Here is a 25106-nt window from a genome sequence, read left to right on the forward strand (position 1 = left end):
GATAGGAATGCTGCTACAGGCCCTGAGGTGAGCACATATGGCCAGAAAAGGAACCAATGTGGTCTTTCAGAAAAGCCAACTTGAAGAAGGAAAAATTAGATGCCTATTTTTCTAGGCCTCTTAGTTTAGTTTTCCCTTCTTTGCAATTTGATGAAAATTACAGTGCTGACACAATAACTTCGGAGAAACAGCACAGAAGACTCATGGACTTTATGTTGAAGGTCCAATGATCTTGAGAAATAAAGCGTGCACCAATGGCAAAAGACACTAGTCTCTCCTATGCTTGCTCCAAATTCAGAAGTAGAGTGCCCTGCATCCCTCAGAGAAAATCAGGGAAATCTTTGCTGACTACCGGTTTAAGGTGGAATTTTTTGTTGCTGACTGGTTTTGCTCAGAATCTGCATTCCGTACAAGAAATTTGGAAGCTTTAAAAAAAATTGAGAACTTTAAGTTAACGTGTTAAAAGGGGAAATTTGTAAAAGTACAAAGTGACTTGTAACTTTTGTGTTGAGGGAAAACAAAGCTCTACTTACAAAAGCTACACAACACTGTGACCTGAAAAGAAAGATAAAGGAATGTATGCAATGAAAAAATAACACAATAAAAAAGTTACAATTTTGTAATTCCAACATTAAAAAAATATAATCCAAAAAGAAAGTCTTGGTTTAATCTAAAAACCTAGGAGCATTAGTTTTGGAACCATAACATATATGAATCACTTGCTTTAAGCATAGCTTGGAAATTGAAATACTACTATGGTGAAGTACCTCAGCAGAACCACAATATGTGGAAGAGATAGGTAATGGAGTAGGAAAGGGACAGACAAAAAAGTAAGCAACCAGGCTAGCATGAATGGTTTGTGTAGTATAGAGAGTCGTGGGGAAGATAAATTAAAGTACAGGATCTGAAGAGTAGGTCGAGACTGGTCGGAAACTGATTTTTTTCCTCAACATTTACAAAAAAAGTTGTTTTAGTCTACTTCATGTTAGGTAAGAAATGCAAAGAAAATAAATCAGTTCACAGATGATCTTGCAATATTAGTGGTTGTACATCTAAGTAGATTCCCAGTTTTGGAAATATTTACACATAACAAGCCTTTACTGAAGACACCATTAATCTGTTTAAGAGAAACACAGGTGCCAAGACGAGATTTACTAGCTCCCCTACTTTCGCACACATGTGCCTCCTTATTAAGGATCGGAGTAGGGTCTCTTTCGGTCTACAGGGTTGAAGTAACACTATAGACTGAGCTGTAATTTTTCCATACCAATGAACGATACGCCTTGAAAGATAGGCATTTGCCATCTAATAGTGTATAAGAGACTGAATGGGTCAGTCTCAATAATCAGGGCATGCTCCCTTTAGGAAAACGCCATTAAGCACAAACTTTTTCCCAGAAGAGATGGCGTCAGTTTCAATAAGAATTTTGCTGAAAGACCTCAATGCTATGAACAGGATAGAAAGTAAACACGTGTCTATACCCATGACCCCTTTTTTCTACACTAAAAAAGCTCATCCACATACAGCTCAGGTGAGGATGAGGACATGGAGTAGTGGGAGGGAGCGGGGATCAGTAGCAGCGCAGGTCGTGAGGCCCTGGGAACTGTAAACACAGGCAAGATCTTTAACAAATGATTGCATAAAATGCTGCTAGATGCCATTGGACACACCAATTGTTAAGATAGATTTCTGGTACTGATTGTAGACTCTGACCCTCGACGTAGCTTGTTTTAAGTTGGGGGGGGTAAAATGAAAAAAAGTTGCTCTATTGATTGTAGGCGGCTGAATGTTGACGCTGCTCTGAAGTAAGATGCACCGTTATTTTATACTATGTGACAGCAACAATAAAAATTCTTTAAAAAAAAAAAAAAAAGCTCATCCACATAGGGTTGTAGATCAGGGTCTGCCAAGTGTTCAGCCCCGAAAGGAGCAGGAATGGGGCCAGTTTCTGGCAAATGCAATGTGATCTTGTCCTGTGTGCAATATGCCAGGTCAATGAAGAACTAGCCAGACATAACTGAAATAATAAACGGACTCCTGCTATACTTTTGGTTTTGAAGAGGTTATCCAGTCCTACAAGAATTGCATTCTTTAAATGTAGCCAGCAAACAGGTGCAGGTGCCTGAGGGATCTTCCCCTTAAATGGCAGGGACAGAGCCCAGAAAAATAGATTGTGGTCTTTCGAAGTTGCAGACTTTATTACAATGCCCTGTACTGAATCCTACTTATATAGCTGAAACAGGTTTCACCATACAATAAACTAAAGTCTTAGGAAGACTATGCCTCAGAAACCATGAATGCATTCCAGAACAGAATTGACAAGAACATTCTCCTTCTAGGTAGGTGACGCAAAAGAATGGTACCACTGTCAAACAAAGGATAAGTATATTTAATGATAAGTATATTTATGTAGAGGTATTAACATATTGCAATTTAGCTCAGCACAACTGACCACTGGGCAAGTATCAGAAAAGAGAATATCTGTGCCCTGCCTAGTATGTGGAAAACATAAGAACTAAGTAGAGACTATATGCTGTATATTAAGGGATGTTCACTAAGAACAGCTCCAAAACGTTTTAAAGTGATAGGATGAATTTATATAGTGTCTTATTTGGTTCCACTTGCAGGTGCAGGCAACTGCAACCAGTTGGGAAGGAGGAGAGAGAGAGCAAGATGACAGCGTACAAACTGGTCTTCAAACATTTCAGGCCATAGCAGGCATAGAAAACGGCCATCATTAATACTTTGCGTATCAATAGTGTGCTAAGGAAATACTTCTGTAATGTACTTTGATCACCTCTGCCATCCTTTCCCAAAAACCTCAAACACTATGAAAAAAGCCCACATTTTTTTTTAACTGTCCATTAAATATCAATAGATTTGTGTCAACTTTCTGATGGCTACTTCTAACAGCAGATTCCTCACCAGTATATTACCCGGCACCAGACTGCATCAAGAATATTTTTCAGCATATCCCCTGCATGCCGGGAGGTGGAATAGTGTGGCTCTGCATCAATTTTGATTTTCTCCACTATCATATTCCTCTTCTGGTAGTTTCTTGAATACATATACAGACTAATTGTCTTCTCAATCAGACTTTTATGCCGCATGAAAGCAGATGTGCATTTTTTTCAACTAAGCTGGAAGAAACGCATATCAGTGGTGTATAGGTATTCAAGAAACTACTGGAAGAGGAATACAGTAGTGGAAACAACACAGAGAAGGCTTATGCTGCATGCATTTGATGGAGACAAATATTGACAGACAAAATAATAGTCCGGTAGTACTGCCCTACTGACGGTCAGGGTTTTTTAAAGAATAGCTCAAGCCATTAGTGAAATTCAAACCACGTTATTGAGGTCCAAAATGAGGCAGTTAACACTGGGCAGCCAGAGAACCTGATGAATTAGCAGTAGGTGTCCAACAGATCTTAACACACTTGAAGAAGAATAGTGGGGGGACTCAAAAGAACTGCACACAGGTCCTAAGAAGGAGTTTTGAACGACACACACTGGTCTTCTATATTTGTAATTATAGTGTTTGGGAGATCATTTGTTGTTGTCCTGAGGAAGGTGGCTAAAACAGGGGAAGTCCACCGAAACGCGTTGACGTCCTTATTTGACCGAATCTGCTGCAATTTCTCAATATTAGAGATGTGTATTTCTTTAGTAGAGCATGTGAGTTTAATGGCCTAAGCAGATTTGTATTTCTTAAATAGACAACTGTTTGTTGTCTTATATGTTTCTTTCTGTTTTATATTTTGTTTTTATTATAAGATTTGGGTTTTGCGTGTATTTTATACATACCACTGTATAACAAGGCTTTAACTTATATGATGGTAATTTGATTCCGAGATCATTTGACTGTATTTGAGACATATATATATATAGTGTTCATGAAACACTATTAACAATTAAGGGTTTTTCCATATTGTTGTGGTACTAGCTTGATTGGCGTTTCGGATGATTTTGCAAGTAGTGATTCAAAGATGGTTGACAATAGGATAAAACAATTTTATCGAGGGGAGATTTGATTCAACTGTTTGATAATGGGGCCCTGTCCCATTGGTGGTGGGGCCCTCTCTCTTATTACACCAGGTTCTCTTTGAACGAGATCTATAAAACTAGATGGTAGTGTTGGACCTGCAGGACACCTATTTCGATATTCTCGTGCTACAGGTCAACAGTCGGTTCAAGGTAGGCCATGAACATTTTCAGTTTGCTGTGCTCTTTTGGCCTCATCAGTGCCCCTTGGCTGCTCACAAAGCTGATGGAATGGTTGCAGCAAACCTTCAGAGGTCAGTAGTACCAGACTTTCCCCATCATCAACAACTGTCTGCTTAAGACAGGCTCGCCATATTCAGTCATGGAGCAGCTTCAGGTGACGGTGCACCATCTTATATTGTTAGGGTTCTCAATGTGATGAAACCACTATTGATTCATTTGCACCAGCTTATTTTCATCTTCATCGGAACCATTCTGGATACTATGTATTTTGAGCCTTCCACCTGGATCGACGAGCCCAGGACACATTCAGGCTATTATCCCGATGTTTTAGCCTCGGTCCTGGGTCTCAGTGAAGGCAGCTCTAAGGCTTCTTGGCCTATAGACCACCTGCACCAAGCTTTTTTAATAGCCTGATGTCATATGTGAGCTCTGCAGTGAGATCTTAAGTCTCAGTGGGACAAGCACCAAAGGAACCTGTTAGATTCCATTTACGTTTGGGTGGAGACTGCAAAAAGATCTTCAGTGGTGGCTGCCTCAACTGCAACTGGACCAGAGGCAGACCCAACTCCTTAACACAGACTGGGAAAGACTAGGTGGCCATGTTGTGCAGTTAACAATCTAATCTTTTGCTATGTCGGCTCTTCCTTCCAGCTCTTCGCCCATGCATTATGAAAACGCAGAAATGGCGCGGGTTGGCTGGAAAACAGACTGTGCTTCTCGGATCATATACTGTTTTATTATCTGTGCTATTTGCACTGTATATTTGAATTTGATGATTTGGGAGGATAATTTTTAATCTTTGGTTTTACATTTTTCTCGCTGAGTGCTCTTGTCTTTGCTCAATTTATAGGAGGCGGGGCAGACTAGGAAGCCATTTCACTTGTGTTGCTTCCTAGAGCAGTTGAAGCTCTAGTCTTTTGCTTTGTGGGTTTTTCCTTCCTGCTCCTGGCCCATTCACTGCAAAAATGCACGTGGCGCGGAACTGTTGCTGGCACGCAAAAGGCAAGCTGATCTGCGCCCATCCGCACCCAAACGGGCCCAGTAAACCCTGGCTGTTACACTCCAGAAAGAATGGAGTATTCACCCACACAACTGTTAGCTCTGTGCACTGAGACTCTGGTTGTATGTTCAGCTTCTATTGCTCCTGGTATTAATCCTGTATGCTGTTGATACTGTGATTTTAGCAGGGTAGCTGACCTTGTAATTAGGTGGCCGGCAATAAGGTCCTCTTGATCTTACTCTCCAGTTTTTAGTAGCAGATCTGTGGCTGCCCCTCTAATGGAAGTTAGACATAAGATTTATTGCTTTTTTGACATGTATTGCCGTTCTTTGGCCAAACATCAGCTGGAAGTTTTTAATTTTATAATTGACCATTTACCTATGTAATTTTTCTGACTTCAGCTGATTATTGTATGATGAGGAATGACTATCTGGACAAGAAGGGTGGCGGGGTTGCGATCATTAATAAGGCTCAGTGTCACTGTAAAATGGATAAGTTATCACTCAGACTGTGAGTGTGTTATCTTCTTAGTGAGTTTGACAAGAAATTTTACATTTTCAGTTTCCTTGAATTACAGTCTCCCGGGCCCCCGTTGCTTGTTGCTGGCGGAAGCCGTCGCCTTTTATTTTTAAAAATGTTCCAATTTCAATATTTTAGGTACTTTTAACATTTACTTTGATGATCTGACCTGCAGCCTCGTCTCTTCTTTGTGGGACGATTTTGAGGCACTAAAAACACATTTACTAAATAATATGCCTACATCTGCTTGATCCCCTATTTTCTAACTGAACAACTGTGTCAGTATATAGTCCGCACCATTTGGTCTAGTCTGATCCCTTTGCGGTACAGTTTTTCTTTTCAACTGCTACCCTTCGTGACCTGCACCTTACTCCAGACCTGGTTCTAAATTCAACTCCGCAACTTTTAGCACTCTTCTTCATGAAAATTTGTCAGTGGACTACAATTCCAGTGTTATTATTCTAATTAATACGCAATTTTAGAAAGTGCATTGCTACCCGGCAGGGTTTCCCAGGTCTAGACATATGAGGTAGGTGTCTTGTTTAAAGTCACGTAAAGAGTTAAAAATGCCATGTTTTTAAGAGTTTAGGGAAGACGGTCAGGGACTGACAACTTCACAGCGGGTCAGGCAGTGTACTCTACAGCTTGGGGTCCAATTAGGAAAAAGAGTGACCGCCCAACTTTCGTTTTCTAAATCTCTGGACCCAACACTAGTACGGACTGCTGAAACGAAGAGAGTGGCTAGTGCAGTAAGGTTTCACAAGCAAGCGCACATAATGAGTACTTACTTTAGACATGGCTTTATGCATATAGCATAGGGCTTTGAACAGTATGCGTTTTTCAACTGGGAGCAAGTGGAGGTCACGAAAAAGGTTTGACGTAGAGGCGTGTTCTGGACCACCTGTAGGCATTTAAGAGAGGTTTTGCCAGCTCTCGGGTACAGAATTTTACCACAGTCCAACCTTGACATAATCAAGGCCTGAATAACAGTATGCTTAGCAGAAAATAAATAGCATCCAGATAATTTTCTTCAGCCACTTTTTAACTGCAAAACAGATAAAGCCTACTTTAGATATTTAAGTTTTCATAGACATCTCGTTGTTAAGACTGAAACCTAATTTCTTCACCTTAGAGAAAGGCACTGGAGGGGATCCATAGTATCAGGCCAGTGTTGTGGCCCCCTCATTTTGAGGCTGTTGCCCACCAGCATGACCTCCAACGTATCAACTTTTAGCTTGAAGGAGTTGCTACTCATTCAGGGGGCAAACTTCAGAAGACAGAAGTTCAGAATGTCTGGGATGTGAGCCTCGATAGATGATAGAGAGAAGATGATCTAGATGTCATCAGTGTAGAAAAACAGAGAAGCTATAGCCTTCAATGGTGTCAGCTAAAGGATCCACGTAAATAGCAGCGGGCTCAGAACAGAGCCCTCGGGTACTCTAGAAGAAAGACTGTCACCTTCATGCAGAATTGGTAGAGAAGACCTTAAAGTCCGAAATTGCAAGAACAAAGTCAGCCAGGACAGTGCAGTATCCTGGAGATCCATGTCATCTAGTCTTTTTAGGAGTATTTTGTGAGACATTGTCAAAAGCCATGCTAAGATCAAGCAGGATCCTTGCCACCACCATAGAGATGCCCTGTGACTTCCTACAGAATGGATTCAGTGCTACAACTATCCCTGAATCCAGATTGCGATGGATGGAGGAGACCATGGCGTTTCCACAAAAGAGGAGGATGCTGGTTAAGGTTTTTCCGGAATTTTAGAAAGCAAGGGAAGCGGCAAGATTGGTCCATAGTTTGACCAATTGTCAGGATCAAGACTGGGTTTCTTCAGAAGTGGCAGAAGCAAGGCATGCTTCCAAGCTTGAGGAAACCGGCCCTCTTGCAGTGAACAGTTAATAACGGTAGTCATTACTTAAGGTAAATGAGGGCAAAGTTTGCAAAGAAAGGGCGGGGGAGATGGTCTAGAGGGGAACCAGACTTTACGAAATGCAGCCAAGCGCAGAAGGCAGAGAGGACTGAAACTGTCAAATTCATTCTGCGATGCAAATGTTGTGTTATTGGTAATTCTACACTCGGTCGAACAATTGGTTATCTGGAAAATAGATAGCACAGCCTGAATGACCGCCACCTTTCTTCCAAAAAAGCAAGCCAGTTTTTAGGTCTCGGCTAGCATAGGCTGCGCGCTTGCGCCGTCTCGCTGGCAAGATTTTATGTTTTCTAGTAGTGGGGCTGAAAGCAACCCCCCTCCCCCTTGGCTGGCTTCCTAAACAGCAGCCAGCCATTGGAGAAGAGGTTTGTCCGTCAATTTAAGCCCCGTCTTTTTCGGATTGGGGGACGTGTTTTTTCCTGTCCTTTCTCTCTGGGACATCTTCAGTCAATCACAAAAACACGCCCCCCAGGCTGAAAAGGACAGGGCTTAAATGCAAATGGCGAGCGCTTGTTTTAGATCCTATGTGGGAAGTGCTTGCATATTGTGAGTGAGGAAGACTGGAGGATGCTGTGGCTTCAGGGTGGGTCTAGCAGTGGGATGCGGTGTTGGCCACAGTGAACGCGAAGAGTGCTGTGGTCTTCTGGTGAGAGCGGTAACAGTGTAGGCTGGTGTGAGAAGTGACGTGGCGGATATGCGAGCCTGCGTGTGTTTGGCGGGCGCGCTTCAGGGCGGGTCTAGCAGTGGGATGCGGTGTTGGCCACAGTGAACGCGAAGAGTGCTGTGCTCTTCTGGTGAGAGCGGTAACGGTGTAGGCTGGTTAGAGAAGTGACGTGGCGGATATGCGAGCCTGCGTGTGGTTGGCGGGCGGTGACGTACCATGGGCTGGCACGGATGGGAACCACGGTATGGCCTGGGGAGGCGTGGTGACTGCTTACGTCAGCGCTTCCTGGTACAGCCGGTTGCAGGGCTCATCGCTGGGCGTGTGCGCGTGACTCTGGCTGTGGACCTAGCAAGCAGCGAGCGCTAAGTGCGGCCTGGCTCCGAGTGACAGTTTCTGCGGTTGAAAGGGGTAGAGGGGCGCGCGAACAGGAACCATGTTCAGCTGGATGAATAAGGAGAGCGCATAGAAGCCCGACGTGCTTTAGATGGTGACGGGCGGTTTGAAGTCGCTGTACAACGGGAAGCTGCTGCCGCTGGAGGAGAATTACCGCTTCCATGAGTTCCGTTCACTCGCCCTGGAAGAGGCAGACTTCGAGAACAAGCCCATGGTGTTGCTGGTGGGGCAGTATAGTACGGGCAAGACAACCTTTATCAGGTATGTACTACAGTCTGGACATTACTGCCACAATCTCCGCCAGGTCCCTGTGTTGTGCTCGCTTTTATTGCCTCTGTTCCCTGCTTGTGATAGTTTTTTCTTGCCTCTGCCCCCTGGTTGTGCTCGCTTTTCTTGCCTCTGTTCCCTGCTTGTGAAAGTTTTTATTGCCTCTGTTCCCTGGTTGTGATCGTTTTTATTGCCTCTGTTCCCTGGTTGTGATCGTTTTCTTGACTCTGTTCCCTGGTTGTGATTGCTTTTCTTGCCTCTGTTCCCTGCTTGTGCTCGCTTTTCTTGCCTCTGTTCCCTGCTTGTGCTCGCTTTTCTTGCCTCTGTTCCCTGCTTGTGATCGTTTTTATTGCCTCTGTTCCCTGGTTGTGATCGTTTTTTCTTGCCTCTGTTCCCTGGTTGTGATCGCTTTTCTTGCCTCTGTTCCCTGGTTGTGATCGCTTTTCTTGCCTCTGTTACCTTGGGCGTTACTGGGCAGAGATGGGCGTGTGGCTGACCTGGACTGAGGGAAGCAACGGGTGAGCTCTGGGAGTTGGTGGGGGCCTCGAATAACCCATTTGTAAATAAAGAGTCTCCCCGGGGTGAGGGTTTGTCTCTGTGGGTGGTTGTGTGTGTGTGTGTGTGTGTGTGTGTGTGTGTCTCTGTGAGTGTGTGTGTGTGTGTGAGTGTGAGTGTGTCTCTGTGAGTGTGTGTGTGTCTCTGTGAGTGTGTGTGTGTCTCTGTGAGTGTGTGTGTGTGTCTCTGAGTGTGTGTGTGTGTCTCTGTGAGTGTGTTTGTGTCTCTGTGAGTGTGTTTGTGTCTCTGTGAGTGTGTTTGTGTCTCTGTGAGTGTGAGTGTGTTTGTGTCTCTGTGAGTGTGTTTGTGTCTCTGTGAGTGTGAGTGTGTTTGTGTATCTGTGAGTGTGTTTGTGTCTCTGTGAGTGTGTTTGTGTCTCTGTGAGTGTGTTTGTGTCTCTGTGAGTGTGTGTGTGTCTCTGCGAGTGTGTGTGTGTTTGTGTATCTGTGAGTGTGTTTGTGTCTCTGTGAGTGTGTTTGTGTCTCTGTGAGTGTGTTTGTGTCTCTGTGAGTGTGTTTGTGTCTCTGCGAGTGTGTTTGTGTCTCTGCGAGTGTGTTTGTGTCTCTGCGAGTGTGTGTGTGTGTCTCTGCGAGTGTGTGTGTGTGTCTCTGCGAGTGTGTGTGTGTCTCTGCGAGTGTGTGTGTGTCTCTGCGAGTGTGTGTGTGTCTCTGCGAGTGTGTGTGTGTCTCTGCGAGTGTGTGTGTGTCTCTGCGAGTGTGTGTGTGTCTCTGTGAGTGTGTGTGTGGCTCTGTGAGTGTGTGTGTGTGGCTCTGTGAGTGTGTGTGTGTGGCTCTGTGAGTGTGTGTGTGTGGCTCTGTGAGAGTGTGTGTGGCTCTGTGAGTGTGTGTGGCTCTGTGAGTGTGTGTGTGTGTGTGTGGCTCTGTGAGTGTGTGGCTCTCTGTGTGTGTGGCTCTCTGTGTGTGTGTGGCTCTCTGTGTGTGTGTGGCTGTGTGTGTGTGTGGCTGTGTGTGTGTGTGGCTGTGTGTGTGTGTGGCTGTGTGTGTGTCTGTGTGTGGCTGTGTGTGTGTCTGTGTGTGTGTGGCTGTGTGTGTGTGTGTGTGTGTGTGTGTGCTCTGAGTGTGTGTGTGTGTGCTCTGTGTGTGTATGTGTGCTCTGTGTGTGTGTGGCTCTGTGTGTGTGGTTGTGTGTGTCTCTCTGTGTGGCTCTGTGTGTGTGTGTGGCTCTGTCTGTCTGTGTGTGTGTGGCTCTGTCTGTGTGTGTGTGGCTCTGTCTGTGTGTGTGTGTGGCTCTGTGTGTGTGGCTCTGTTTGTGTGTGTGTGTGGCTCTGTCTGTGTGTGTGTGTGTGGCTCTGTCTGTGTGTGTGTGTGGCTCTGTCTGTGTGTGTGTGTGGCTCTGTCTGTGTGTGTGTGGCTCTGTCTGTGTGTGTGTGGCTCTGTCTGTGTGTGTGTGGCTCTGTCTGTGTGTGTGTGTGTGTGGCTCTGTGTGTGTGTGGCTCTGTCTGTGAGTGTGTGTGGCTCTGTCTGTGTGTGTGTGTGGCTCTGTCTGTGTGTGTGTGTGGCTCTGTCAGTGTGTGTGTGTGTGTGGCTCTGTCAGTGTGTGTGTGTGTGTGTGTGGCTCTGTCTGTGTGTGTGTGGCTCTGTGTGTGTGTGTGTGGCTCTGTGTGTGTGTGTGTGGCTCTGTGTGTGTGTGTGTGTGTGTGTGTGTGTGTGTGTGTGTGTGTGTTAGTGTGTGTGTGTGTGTGTGTGTGTGGCTATGTGTGTGTGTGGCTCTGTCTGTGTGTGTGTGTGTGTGGCTCTGTCTGTGTGTGTGTGTGGCTCTGTGTGTGTGGCTCTGTTTGTGTGTGTGTGGCTCTGCCTGTGAGTGTGTATGGCTGTATGTGTATGTGTAGCTGTGTGTGTGGCTCTGTGGGTGGCTCTGTGGGTGGGTGTGGCTCTGTGTGTTGGTGCGTGTGGCTCTGTGTGTGGCTGTGTGTGTGGCTGTGTGTGTGGCTGTGTGTGTGTGTGTGTGTGTGTGTGCAAATGCAAAAGGTCTCGCATTTGCGAGAGATTAAGCTATTGGCATTGTAAATGACAATGCCATTTATTTATATGTTTTAAAAACAAAAATAATGTCATGCGCAATCCCAATAGCTCTAACGTTAACAAAGACGAGTCCATTGCATTGTAAATGCTTGTTCACATTGTGGCTGTGAAAGGGAGGACTAGGGTATTTTTCCAGGATCGGATAGCTCTTTCACTACTCTAAACAGAGTTTTCGGGCAGCTTTGAGCCAAAACTATTTTATTTGAATGGAAAGTAGCTCAAGTAGATTTGCAAAATATGATATTTTTTTCAAAGATGATTACTATATTTTAGCTTTGCTTTCTCATTAAAGGATCTTCTTTTGTTTTCCATAGACAACTGGTTTCGGACCTCACACTTAAACCCATTATGAATCTAAAATCTCACCCCCCACTCTTTAGTTCAATAACTTTCTACTTGGGTTTAAAAAGAGGGGCAAATCTTTAGAGAGCGCCTGGCGTAAAAACAAGGATAAAATCAAGTGTAATATGGCTTTGAGGGATTATCGTAAAACCTGTTGCTCTGCACGGGCTACCTTCTATTGTGACAAAATTACTTTTGCACAGAATTGCCCCAAAATGCTATTTTCAATTGTTAAATCTCTAGTGAATCCCATCAATGTTTCTCCACCCCCCCCCCCCCCCCCCCATGCTTTCATAAACCTAGGGTGATAATTTATCAGGTATTTGTTTGTAAAAAGGTGGCTGATTTTCATGATTTTCCCACTTCATATGAGAGAAGCACTGTCATCTCCTATTTCCTCCATATGCTCATAAGGACTTGTGCCTCTGTTGAGAACCCTCTGTATGTTTCTCTACTGGATTCTATTAAGTCGGGTTCACCACTAGATCCTCTATATCCTATGTTAGTTATTACACTTTGTCCCCAGATCTTTTCTATTGTGATTACTCTCAATCACTTGCGAATGGCAGGCTTAGTTCCAAAGGCTCTGAAACATGCAATGGTGATGCCCTTATTGAAGAAACCTAATCTTGGCTTTCTCAATTGGGCCAATTATCGGCACATTTCACTTCTGCCATTGTTTGCTAAAATTCTTGAAAAACATGCTAATCAGCAACTCTCAGCCGTCTTGGAAATCAATGGTATCTTTCCACCCCTCCCAATCTGTATTCAGGGCTGAATATAGCAAGGAATCTACCTTGTTTGGTGTCACGGAAGAGCTTGTACTGCAGCTCGAAAGGAGTAGTACGGTTGCTCTGATTCTGTTAGATCTGAGAGCGCCTTTCGACACGGTCTCTCACCAGGTGCTACTTCAAGGGTAAGTGGATTTGGGTATTCAAGTCCTGGCCCTTGCCTGAATACATTCCTCTTTACAAGACCGCTCCTTGTTAAATCTCATAACTCTAGCTCATACACATTTTCTGGGGTGCCACAGGGCTCTGCCTTGAGCCCCACCTTGTTTAACCCCTTGCATGCTGATGACGGCCCCCAGCTGTCATGCACTACAGTACTCGTGTGCTGATGACGGCTGGGGCCGTCATGAGCGCACCCGCGCTGAAATCTTCAGCACAGGAGCAGAATCGCGGCAGCATGGAAGGGGTTAATAACTATGTGCAGCATCTGGCAGACTTAGTGGAAGATTGCAGTCTTGCATTGTTTTCTTGAGCCACTAACACCCAAATCATTGTATCTCTATCTCCCAATGAAATTCGTAGTTAAGATACTCTTCACTCATTCCTTACTTAGGAGGCGATTTGGATGAACAGTAATTCCCTAAAGCTAAATGGGAACAAACCTGAAATCCTATTGGTCGGTACTGGTTGGCAATTTAGGGGCGCTTCCACCCCAGCTCGGTTAGTTAAGAATTTGGACATTCTGATTAGATGACAAACTTACGCTGGAACAACAAATCAACAAGGTAGCTTCTTCCAGTTTCGGCTTCCAGGGGTGCGAAGACAAAGCCTTTGTTCCCTCCCTGTTTCACCCCAAGGTCAGTGGTACAAGCAATGGTCATCTCTAGGCTCAACTGTGGTAACTTTCTTTACCTGGGGACACCGAAAGCAGCACTTCAACAACTACAATTAGTTCAGAATAAGGCATCGGGATTATTATATCATCTTCCTAAGCATTGCTCAGTTTCTAATCTTCTTCGGACTTACACTTGTTCCCAATCGATAAGCGAGTCCAATTCAAGACACTATGCTTTATGTCTTTCAAGCTTTGTCTAATTCTGAACTGTTTTACTTTAGGTCACTGGTGTCAACCTATTGTCCAAATCAGTCTCTCCACACTAGTATTCTGAACCTTGCAGTTGGTCCCTAGGTTTTTCAAGGTGAGACAAGGTGACTGCTCCTTCTCTTATCTCCCAAACTGTGGAATTCTTTGCCTGCCTCGCAAAATCCTGTATATCTTTAAATAGGTTTAAGAAACTCCTACAGACATGGCTTTTTCAATCCTTCTACTTCAGTACTTTCTATTGTACTAGCTTGGCAAATCCCCTTGGGGTAGCCGTGCGCTTTACAAATTCTAAATAATAAACTATAACCCTCCCATAGCAGACACTGGTGACTCTTACATCGCTGCAGGATTGGAGAGGTCATAAGGGACAGGCGGAGGTCAGGGGACTCTGGCCTCCGCCACACCAATCACTACATCAACCTGCTGGAGTTGAGGGCCATTTGCTTGGCACTAAAAGCCTTCCCGTCATTCATCAAAGGCGGGGGCCTCAGGTCCTCAAGCACAACACAACTGTTATGTGGTATTGCAACAAACAGGGCAGGGGAGAGTCCTGGGACCCTTGCCAGGAGGAGCTATACCTCTAGAGCTGGCTGAATAGTCTGGGTATTTTCGCGACTGTACCCCACCTGGTGGGATCTATAAAATGCTATGGGGATGAAGTCAGCCAGTGAAGCCGAGTGGATCGCAAATGGTTGTACCTTAAGCAGGTTGCACAGGACACCTACCAGCAATAGGGAAAACCCTGGCTCAACCTCTTTGCCACCACCAAGATTGCGCAAATTCCACATTTTTGCATGCTGGAGTTATTATTATTATTATTATTATTAAAATTTTATATAGCGCACAGCTACCCTGGGGCATCCCGGCGCTTTGAACAGAGCATCGACAGTTAAAACAATGAGAAGGTCAGGCCAAATCACGCAGGAAACAGATATGTTTTCAGACCTTTTCGGAAACGCAAGGTACAGGACTCAGCGCGAAGTTTTAAGGGCAAAGAATTCCAAAGCGTTGCTGTGTTCACAGAGAATCGTCTCCCGCCCGTACGTGATCTTTTTACTCTAGGGACACGGAGCAGATGTTTCTGATCGGACCTCAGCGTTCTGTTCGCTTTGTAAGGCACTGCAAGATTTCTTAGGATAGAGGGTCCATTACCCTGAAGAATTTTGTGGGCTATGCAGAGTGCCTTGAACTTTACTCTCTCCTGCACTGGTAACCAGTGCAGGGCCTTAAGGGCAGGTCTAGCTGATTCAGTTCTGGGAATGCCCATGAGCAATCTGGCCGCGGCATTTTGGACCTGCTGTAATTTGCTAAGGGTGGATTCAGGGGCACCCAAGAAAAGACCATTACTGTAATCAAGGCGAGATGTTATAAGACCCTGAATCAGCAGCTTCCTCGATGGAAAGGGAAGAAGCGGAAAGATTTTACGAGCTGCCCACAGCAGGGCAAAACACACTCCTGCAGTTTTTTTGGCTTGGGTTCTGAAGGAAAGGTCTTGTTCCAGCCAGACCCCCAAGCTCTTAATCTCCTCTTTCATGATGGGGAGATCGCCCATACAGCTCGGCCAGCATGTTAATGGCAGTGAGGGAGCTTTGTTCCCTAACAACATGATCTCTGTCTTAGAGCCATTCACAACACAACAAGGCTCACTTTGAGACGCTTTACATCTAGAGTGGATGACTAGATTCTTGTATGCCTTTCCGCCACTATCTCTCCTGCCTTAAGTTCTGAAGAAGAGCAGGAAAGACCACATCCAAGTCATTATTGTGGTTCCAGATTGGGCCAGGAGAGTATGCTACCTGAAACTTCTGGGCATGTGCATCTGTCGTTCGATGAGGCTGCCGCTTCGTTCCGATCTTTTGTGACAGCAGCAGGTCTTGTATCCAAGCTTTCGCAACCACATCTCCATGCGTGGAGAGTGAGCGGCAGCAGTTGACTACATTCAGTCTCCCTGCTGAAGCAGTGGATGTCATCTTGGCAGACAGGCATCCATCTTCAAAGTTTGTGTACACTGGACATACAAGTGTGTTTTCTGGAGTGGCACCTACACTTGCGAACTCAATGCATGCCAAACTATCAGATGTCTTGAGGTTTGAGTACTTGCAGTGGGAACAGTTAAAGGCTGTCTGTCTGTCTTTTTGCATTTACCGGATCAATCATCCTTGATTAAATCACCCATTATGATGAGATTTATCAGAGGTTTAATCCACGTTTCCTCCTAAACCCTTTGTGATGCCCCAGTGATAGTCCTTACATACACCTGTCTGAGCAGTTCCACAACTATCCTCTACGCCTCCTGACCCATAAGACAGTCTTTCTCATCTCAAGAACTTCTGCACATTATGTGAGTGAACTACAATCTTTATAGTTCAGCCTCTTACACCATCTTCTTTCCGGACAAATTACTGCAGAAGGCCAAAAGGTTGGGACTCTCCTTTAAGGTGGAAACGTCCATCACTCTTCTGATGTTCTTTGGCCCACAACAACCTTCAAAAGCGGAGGTGAGACTCCATCCTTTGGATACCAAAAGAGTACAGAGCTTTTACATCGATCGTACCAAAGACCACTGAGTGGATAATCAGCTCTTTGTGAGGCTCTCTGGGACAAAGAAGGTCAAGACTGTACGTAATTGACTAGTCCAGGTGGATAGCCCTTTGTATTAGGATCTGCTACATGTTGGCCAAAAAGCAGCCTCCATAAGGATTGAGGGCCAGTTCTACCAAGGTTTAGGCTCCTATCATTACATTGGCATGCAGAGTGCCTGTTCTGGATATCTGTCTGACTGCAACATGGGCATCAGTGCACATGTTCATGAAGAACTACAGCTAGCCAAATCTGATATGAAAGGTATTTTGGCCATTTGGTCATGCAGCACTTTTTTGGTCTGAGTCATTCTAAAGATCCACCTGGTGAGCTATTGCTTTGGTATCGATTCTAAAGGGGAAGAATCTGTGGTTAGAAGCATCCATCAGAACAACAAGTTACTTACCTTCAGTAACGCTCTGTCTAGTTGATACTCTAACCGCCGATTCCTCACCACCCTCACACCTTTCTGTTCTGTGAAATAGCTCTTTTCCATTTATTTGAGATCTACACACTGGTACAAATAAGTGTTTTTTTAACCCTGTTTGAGGTTGCGGACAGGGTCAAGAAATTAACTGAAGCCAGAATGCTTGAGTGGCACTTACATGCGGCTCCAGTTCTAGGGTGAAGTGGAGTTGACACAGCCCACCTACCTATGCACGGGGGTTATGATGAAAAATCTTGCAAATTCAGTCTGGCACCTCGAGATATTCTAAAGGTGCAGAATATACGATTGGAGTATCAAACAGAAAGAGCGATTTCACAGGTAAGTTACTTGTTCATATACATCCTTTTATCACAGTGGTCAAAATCACCCAATCTCTATAACTTAAATCTATTTACTGTAGCTTCAAAACTCCTTGCAGTATTCCTGGCTGCTCCCAAAACCACTGTAGTCACCTCTTTAGTAGCTACTTCTGGCTAACGCTATGCCATCTCCTCTCAAGTCTGAGAAGGTTATCAATTTAACTGCTGTCTCGCTCCAGTTCCTTGGGTTAGGTCTCTATAACAATGCACCTTTTTCAGTTCTCTTTGGCTTCTACATCGGTGACAACCCCTGCTTCAACATACTTTTTTGTAAGACTGCATTTCCCTCTTCGGCTCACTCTGCAGTGATGCTTCTATAATATCTCTAACTCCCTCAAGTTGCTCTCTGAGTTGAAGTAATCCAGCATGTCTAGGTTGTTCTGGTTGCTCATTCTCCAGCTGTTGATTCTGCAATTTGTTTTCTACATTTCTCTAATAGCCAATTTGTAGATAGTCGCCTCCTAAACCTCCACTGATACCATCACTGGTCTTCAAAATAAATGATTCTAAATTCCATTCACAATCTCTAGCAGCTGCTTGTATATTGTAGTAGTGTCATAGGAGGGTGCCCCAGTTTGTTGCTACAATAAATTCTTGTCTCTTTTGCCTACACCGATGAAGTTCCAGTCACACCTAGAGCCATCCCCAGATTTCACCAGGCCTTCTTTAGTCTCTCCCAGAGATGAAGCAAATTTCTGTGATGCTAATGTGATCTCCATCAAGCTGTTTGTCCTGCGCTGCTTCAGTCTCTTCGAATTATTTTATTATTTTCCTCATGATTCTAAGACACCAGATTATCTTTCAGCAGGCTATTGGCTAACGCATCATCTTGTCCAGTTTACTCAGTTTTCGGAGGGTGTGTTGCTGCTGCGGAAATAATTCCAATGTTTACTAGTACTAATGTTTACAAAAATCCCCGTTCCTCCTTCGACCACTGTACGTGGGATGTTGTGTTCCGTTTTCGTCAACTAGTTTATTTTTGCACTGCAGCAGGCACAACAGTTTCGAGTTGTTAAGTCATTGACTGATGCAATCTGCTGTCCATCATATGTGTGTTCCACCTTATTGCTTTACAGGCCTTACCCCCATTTCAGCTCATTTGGTCTATCTATCCTCTGAGCAGATTATGTTACACAAGAATATATGAGGCATGTTTTTTTTAAATTGCTAAACCACAGTCAAACTAACTAATGTTATGAAGAAGGCTTGAGCCTCATCCATATCCAAAAGGTGAAAACTATCTGAAGGCATGGCTGATTTGTATTTTTCAAAGGTTCCTGAGGTACTGTATTGAGAAGGTTCAACTGTATCTGCTCCCCGGGAACACCCAACGCTCCGACCACAGAACTATATTCACTGTAACCGATCTTCTCCGATTGTTCAAAAGCACCCACTTCGGAATGCTCAATTATGACCAATTATCAATTTCCTTTGCCTAATTAATAAACTCTGTCCTTCGGCCTACATACTCATTTATTAAGACTCACATCAGGCCCTGCAGTTCATCATGCATAATATCTCATAACCGTTCCTCAACACTCAAGCAAACAGAGGTGGCCAAGCAATGTGCGCACAACTCCCTTATCTCTACTGCATTATTTACCCAAAAGTTCACCGCATTCTGCTACAACTTTCAAACAATTAAGATCTTTCGTCAACGCATGCCCCAAGTACGTCATTTCCAACAAAATCTTCATTGGCTGTAAACTCAGTATTTTCTAGCCCAACTTCTGAAAGACTAGCCAATCTCATTACACCCTCCTCACGCTGCCCCCAAATCCGCGTTCTACCCTTAAAAGCATTCTCGTAGATCAGGTCTCCCTTCATGACATAGCCAGCCACAATATTCTGAGAAGGATTAAACTCAAAAGGTCGACATAAAAATCCCAACTCGCAACAAAAAACTAAGCTCAACAAATGGGCACAACAACCACGCATGTCAGTGTACTCCCAGATCGTAGTTCTGAAATTAACGTGTTTCCCTGCTTCAAAACAGACTCTAAGATTGGACGATATAGTGACATTTTCAGTGCTGGAAATATGTGGCCTATCTGAACATGCTACCAGAGAAAGGTAATACTTAATTATACAAGCAACTGATGACTAGCTTCAATACTGCAACACTGAATGAAATACTCTTCTTTCTGAGAGGGTTGTATAGCTCGAAGTGGATGTGTAATGCACCATGTAATTGTACCTTGAAAACGTAAGTCATATGCATCTTCCTGTGTTTAACACACCCCCAAGCACTCATCGATCACAGCTTAGATTACTGGTCAGAAATGTCACCCCTGATCATGAAGGAGGAACTGAAGACATGAGGGGTGGAACAGAGGGTAGATCAAGATAGAATCACAGAGCAAAAGAAAGGCACAGGCACAAAAAAAGACAGCAGGAAACCGGCAAAGCGACAGATGAATGCAGACACGTTGGGGTGGGTCATTTTCAGTCAGGCTCTGGAGACACTTTTCAGAGCCTCTCTAGTTACCGGCTCCTAAGAGGGAGAGAAACAGGCAGCAATGCTCAAAGTCCCAGCACGACAACAAAAAGAAGAATCCAGGGGTCAAAATACAAGACAAAATGGGAGCTACCATGGACGATAGGAAAGTGGGGGGAGGGTGGAAAATCAGGTTCACTGGACCGCATCTAGATTCTACAGTACCACTACTGTAGGAGGGATACAGGGGTTGCCGGAGAACTCACTCTGAAGGATGCGTATGGTGGCCTGGGCTCGTATCCATGATAAGGAGGGGTTTTGCCTCAGGTCATTCCGCCGAGGGTCGTTGCTCGCCCTGCACTCGTACGTCCCAGAATCCTCCAAGGTCAGGCGGGTTATTCTCAGCACGCTGACGCCATTTGTACCGTAGGCCGTGTTTATGGTGACACGGCGCTTCCGGGCCCCATCCCACAGCTGTTTGAAGGAGTCAGCCCGGTTCACTTCGGCATACCACCACTGGATCTCCGGGGTGGGGAGCCCCGTCACGTCACAGTACAGCTCAAAGGCGTCTCCCGTGAGTTTGGTCTCTGACATGGGCGACTTGACAAACCCAGCTAAAGAGGGAGGGGCAGCAAAGAGGCAGTGACAGGGAGGGAGGGGCAGAAAAGAACAGATTTTAAAAGAACAAAAGCAAATAAGAATGCAGAAGAGGATCATAGAAAATAAAGACTGCTGAAGGTAACTGCAATTGAGAAAAGCTGGTAAATAGGAATGGCCCCCAATCGTATACCATTCCACTACTTGATTGCAGTCCAATTTGATAGACTGCAATCCACTATTTTATGCAAGCTCAACCCAACTTGTGCGTGCCCACACACACACTACATATACATACATATATATTTATATATACACACACACACACACGAAACGATCTGAAACTAGATTTAAGATTAAAAATATACAACAATCCTCATCTGGACATAAATGTTAACAATTCAGAAACTGGATTCAAACCCAGAGCACAAAGATGCATCTAGATGAACATGTGAAACAACGTATCAATTGAAACCCGGAAAGCCCATGTCTGTGGTGCCCGGTATATAATGGATTCTACAACTGGACACATAACAATCCTTAACTGGATGTAGACCTTGACAATCACAGAAATCCACAGGATTAAAGGCTTGGTTTGCATAGCAAAATGTCACTATACAAAGGCCCGATATACAATGCAATCTACATTTGACTGGAGACAACTCGCCTTCCTTAATCTGCCGCAGTACTCAACTAGTGGACGCCCAGGAACATATTGTACACCACAACAATAATCTACAACTAAATTGAAGCCTTGACAAGAAGTTCACTCAAACTAGACTGGTGACTCAAATACACAATAAATTCTAACTCAGGATGGATTCTCCAACGTGTGGTGCTGCAAACAATCATTATATATATATATATATATATATATATATATATATATATATATATATATACATACATACATATATATCCACAACTAAATTGAAACCCTGAATTACAGTGCAAGTGACTGATTTTGACCCTAGAATCCCAACACACAACTGTATGAGATCGCCAACTGAACACATTTGAATGGAAGACCTAGGACGCACTGCATTACAAAACATTATCAAGCAAGACACACTGCAATACAAATAATGGATGACATTCCCAATAAGCAAGATGATATAAATAGGTGGCAGCAGATACTTACTAAAATATATATCATATGTATTTATACAGCACATATTATGGATAGTACCATCTGAAGACAAAGAAACAGTGCAACAATGTAACGTGCAACTGCTGCATACCGAGACACACAACATCGACAACTGTATAAGCTTCAGAAGATTGCAAAATGAAGTCCCAACACAGTACATTGCATTCCAATCCCAAACTAAAAGATGCAAAACATCACAATGCTACAACTTATCTTTGGGTGGGACTGCAACACAAGACAATCCAAAAATTGATGTTTCAGAAGTCTGATCCGAGATTCCAAAAAAAGTACAATGGAAACATGATTTTAGAATTCACACCACAAGTCTTAAAACACAAAGTCACAACAGGGTGGTGTGCTGGCAAACATTGATATTAGCACTCTGCTTCAAACACTTCGGAAGAGTGCTGCATACTATCAAATGGGAGCACTACCCAACTATGTTACATGGCATTTGCATTATCAAAAGGATACATTCCTCTGCAAAGTTTCTTGCAAGCGGTCTATTCACAAGCAGTGATATGACAGGTAATGAATATGGAATTACCAGAACCAATGCAATGTTAAGTGGACGCAAAGACACATTGCTCCCCTATTGTTCTTTATCACGGAGTTCCTGAGGAAGCTCCAACCATTAAGATAACAAAATAGCAGAAATAGTAGAAGGTAGTCCGCAAGTCTTGGAGGTCACATGCAAAGCATGAAGACAGTGTAAAGCTCAGATGGGTGCGAGTTCTGACATATTGTGTGCCCTAAAAGTGGACACCAGCCTTGGCAAGCAATGCAATACACATAAGGTTATTCCCGTCTAGCAATACCACATAATTCTGTTCTATTCATGAAGATTTCTAAAGAGTATGGCTACCCAAAGGGCCTCCCAGCAGTAAGCCAGCACCAGGAGACATCTGGAAGTGTTAAATTAGTTGAACAGGATTGTTTTTACCAGGTACCTAAATTTAGGTTCGGACTACGTTTTCCTGATATGTTGAGGAAGCATGTTCCAGAGCTTGTGGGCTAGGAATGCAAAGGAACTTCCTCTACTGCTGGTTCTTTTTATCCTAGGAATTGAAAACAGCCGCTGGCTGGTAGAGTGCAGCGTTCTTTCTGTGTTATAGGGTGTAATGAGTCTCTGGATTAACAGCGGACCTTTTTTATACAGTGCTCAATGAGTTAGGCGGAGTTCTTTGTTGCATTCTGCTGCCCCGGCACTGGTAAGCCTGCAGGTTTACCAGTGCCGGGTCAGCAGACTGATGTTTGGGGACTTTACATACTATACTAGCAGCGGCATTCTGGATAACCTGTAGTATTTTTATGACAGCCTTGGGACTTCCCAAATATAGTGAGGTCCCATAATCCAGATGTGAGATAACTAATCCTTGCACCACTATTCCAGGCAATGGTTCCGTTAACCATCTCAGAAGCTTCCTTAACGTTCTGAGCATGCCAAAGCAATTTGATGCTTGTGTTTCTTGGCTTGAGTTGTCATCGTGAGCCTGTCGTCCAGCCAAATGCCCAGGGTCTCCACCTCTGCTTTTGGGGTGGGTTGGGTACCCAGAAATGCCGGTTAGTTTATCTCCATCCACCTTGAGGGGTTGTTTCCCACCACCATCACCTCCGTTTGTTCCCATTCAATTTTAGACTGCTTGCTGCTATCCAGTCTACAACCAGAGACCGTAGTTTTGCTGCGTTGAGGTTTTGACAGTTTGTGAGGAGAAAGATGATAATCTGGGTAAGAAATTCAGACACCGGGGCGAGCGTGGCCTAAAAAGATGGCCCACAAGACGCGTTTTTGCACAGCTCCTGCCCCAATGGTTAAAAAATCCTGTATTACCCTTGAGTAGTGGTGTCGCCGTGCTCGATCCTGTGTTGGGGGCCCCCCCCTGACCTCCGCGGTACCGGAGCTGTGACAGTAAAACTGCCCACAACCATAGAACAGCACGTGGCCTACGGCGGACCTGCCGGAGCCCAGAATCAGAAAATGGCGGCCTCCGCGCTGAGGGGCCGGTGAGGCGCACCACCGTGCCTGAAGGGACATCGGACAAGCGGGATGTGGTGCGGACCCCGGTGGGGAGTGCCGGCGATAGGTGGCGGCGGTGCGCGGCCGGCTGGCTGCCCGCCGCAGAACCCGGCGACAGGATCCACGCGAGGCCGGTGGGGTGTGGCCTGCTCGCACCCCGGCTGCTACTTCCTGGGGGCGGCACGGAGGCCCGTATCTTGAACAGTGCCTGTAGGGGCCGAGCTGCCTGAGCGTCCTTGCCCCCCCCCCCCTCCAGAGGAATATTGTGCCCTGAAGCTCTCCAAGGTGGTGGAGGTGAGGGGTGGTGGTGAGCCTGGGTGGGCCTCCGCACAGAGCTTAAGCTCTAGACGGGGCCCACGGATTGGAGTGTGGGCGACGCATATCGACGCAGGGTGCCCGGCTGGCAGATGAGATCCTGGTGACTGGGGACGGAGCCCACGCAAAGCCGGTGCGGTGCGGCACGCTTGCACCCCAGCTGTAGTTGCCTGGAGGCGGCGCAGGGGCCCGCAGTCTGGATTTCTGCTTATAGCGGCCTGCCTGGCTGCCCAGAGACCCCCACCCCTTCAGTTAACTAGTGTGCCCAGCGGTCCCCAATTCCATAACGGGGTGGAGTGGCGGTAAACCGACGTATGGTGGTCCAGTGGACGAACTTCTGAGGACCGGAGGCAGGGTCCCCGCAGGGCCGGTGTGTTGCGGCCTACCTCTACTCCGGCTGTATTAACCTGACGGCGACTTGGGGATCCACGCAGTTTCCCGTGCTCGAGACAGGCCGTTCGCCCCGGAGATGGATCTCTGGCTGATGCCAACCTTTGCCCGGATAGAACAGGTCATGTCAACAGACAAGTGGGTGATGTGCTGCAGGTGTGTGGTGGTGCAGCTTTGACTGAAGGGACCCAGAGGTGGAACGAGAGTCGGCCCGGACTACATTATCTGTGACCAGTGGCCAGCACCGGTAGGATTGAGTAACCAACACATAGGCCGGATCGCGACTTAAGGGGTGGTCCCGGCCGTGATTGCATTAGATAACAGTTGACCGGGTCTTGAAGGACGCCCCACCTACCGACAGCGCGTTCCCCTAAGAAGCACCCTGGGACAGCCGCGCTGGATATGGGGAGGGACGGGCTCACGAGAGAAGCCCAGTCAAATAAAATCATGCAATACACTGTCCCAGGCACAACATCGGCGGAACGCCTCAGAACTGACTGGGAGCTGGGGACCCACCGGGATGCAGCAGCCCGGGACAAAGTCGATATCTTAGAGGCGATCCGGGACTCTAGGGTGGTGTTGGAAACCAAAATGGACGTGATTGCGATGAACATTAATCATTTGCGCCTGGACCTCCGGAAGGTGGCGGACAGGGTTACCACCACGGAGGGGGAACTGAGCACACTGCAATCCGAGGTCCGCCAGTTGAGGGAGACAGTCATAGCTCTCCAGGACCACACGGCCCGGCTAGAAGATCGGACAGAAGATGCGGAAGGGCGGTCCAGGAGGAATAATCTTCGCATCCTAGGATTGCCAGAACGGGCAGAAGGGCCGGCGGCAGACCTATTCCTCGAGGACTGGATTGGCAAGGTCTTCCCTATAACCTGCGCCTCTCCAAAATGTTTGCAGTGGAGAGGGCTCACAGGATTCTAGGGTCGCCACCGAAACCAGGATCCCCACCTAGGGCCATAATCGCCCGGCTATTCAATTTCAGGGACCGGGACACGCTCCTACAATAAATCCGCAACACGGGCCCGTC

The 25106-nt window shown here is 45.6% G+C and overlaps 1 protein-coding gene across 2 annotated transcripts in view; it reads right to left on the bottom strand.

The window, feature by feature from the left end:
- NPTN (neuroplastin) overlaps positions 1–25106 on the bottom strand; it is a 508163-nt gene that overhangs the window by 306398 nt on the left and 176659 nt on the right. Inside the window, exon 2 of one of the 2 annotated variants that reach the window (XM_078685051.1) lies at positions 19865–20212. The exons of the other annotated variant lie outside the window; for it this stretch is intronic. Coding sequence (XP_078541177.1) covers positions 19865–20212 — 348 coding nt within the window. The remainder of the gene's footprint in view (positions 1–19864; positions 20213–25106) is intronic. 2 annotated transcript variants of the gene reach the window in all.

This window comes from Lissotriton helveticus, chromosome 3_2 (assembly GCF_964261635.1).
Source record: "Lissotriton helveticus chromosome 3_2, aLisHel1.1, whole genome shotgun sequence".
NCBI classification, from domain to species: Eukaryota; Metazoa; Chordata; class Amphibia; order Caudata; family Salamandridae; genus Lissotriton; species Lissotriton helveticus.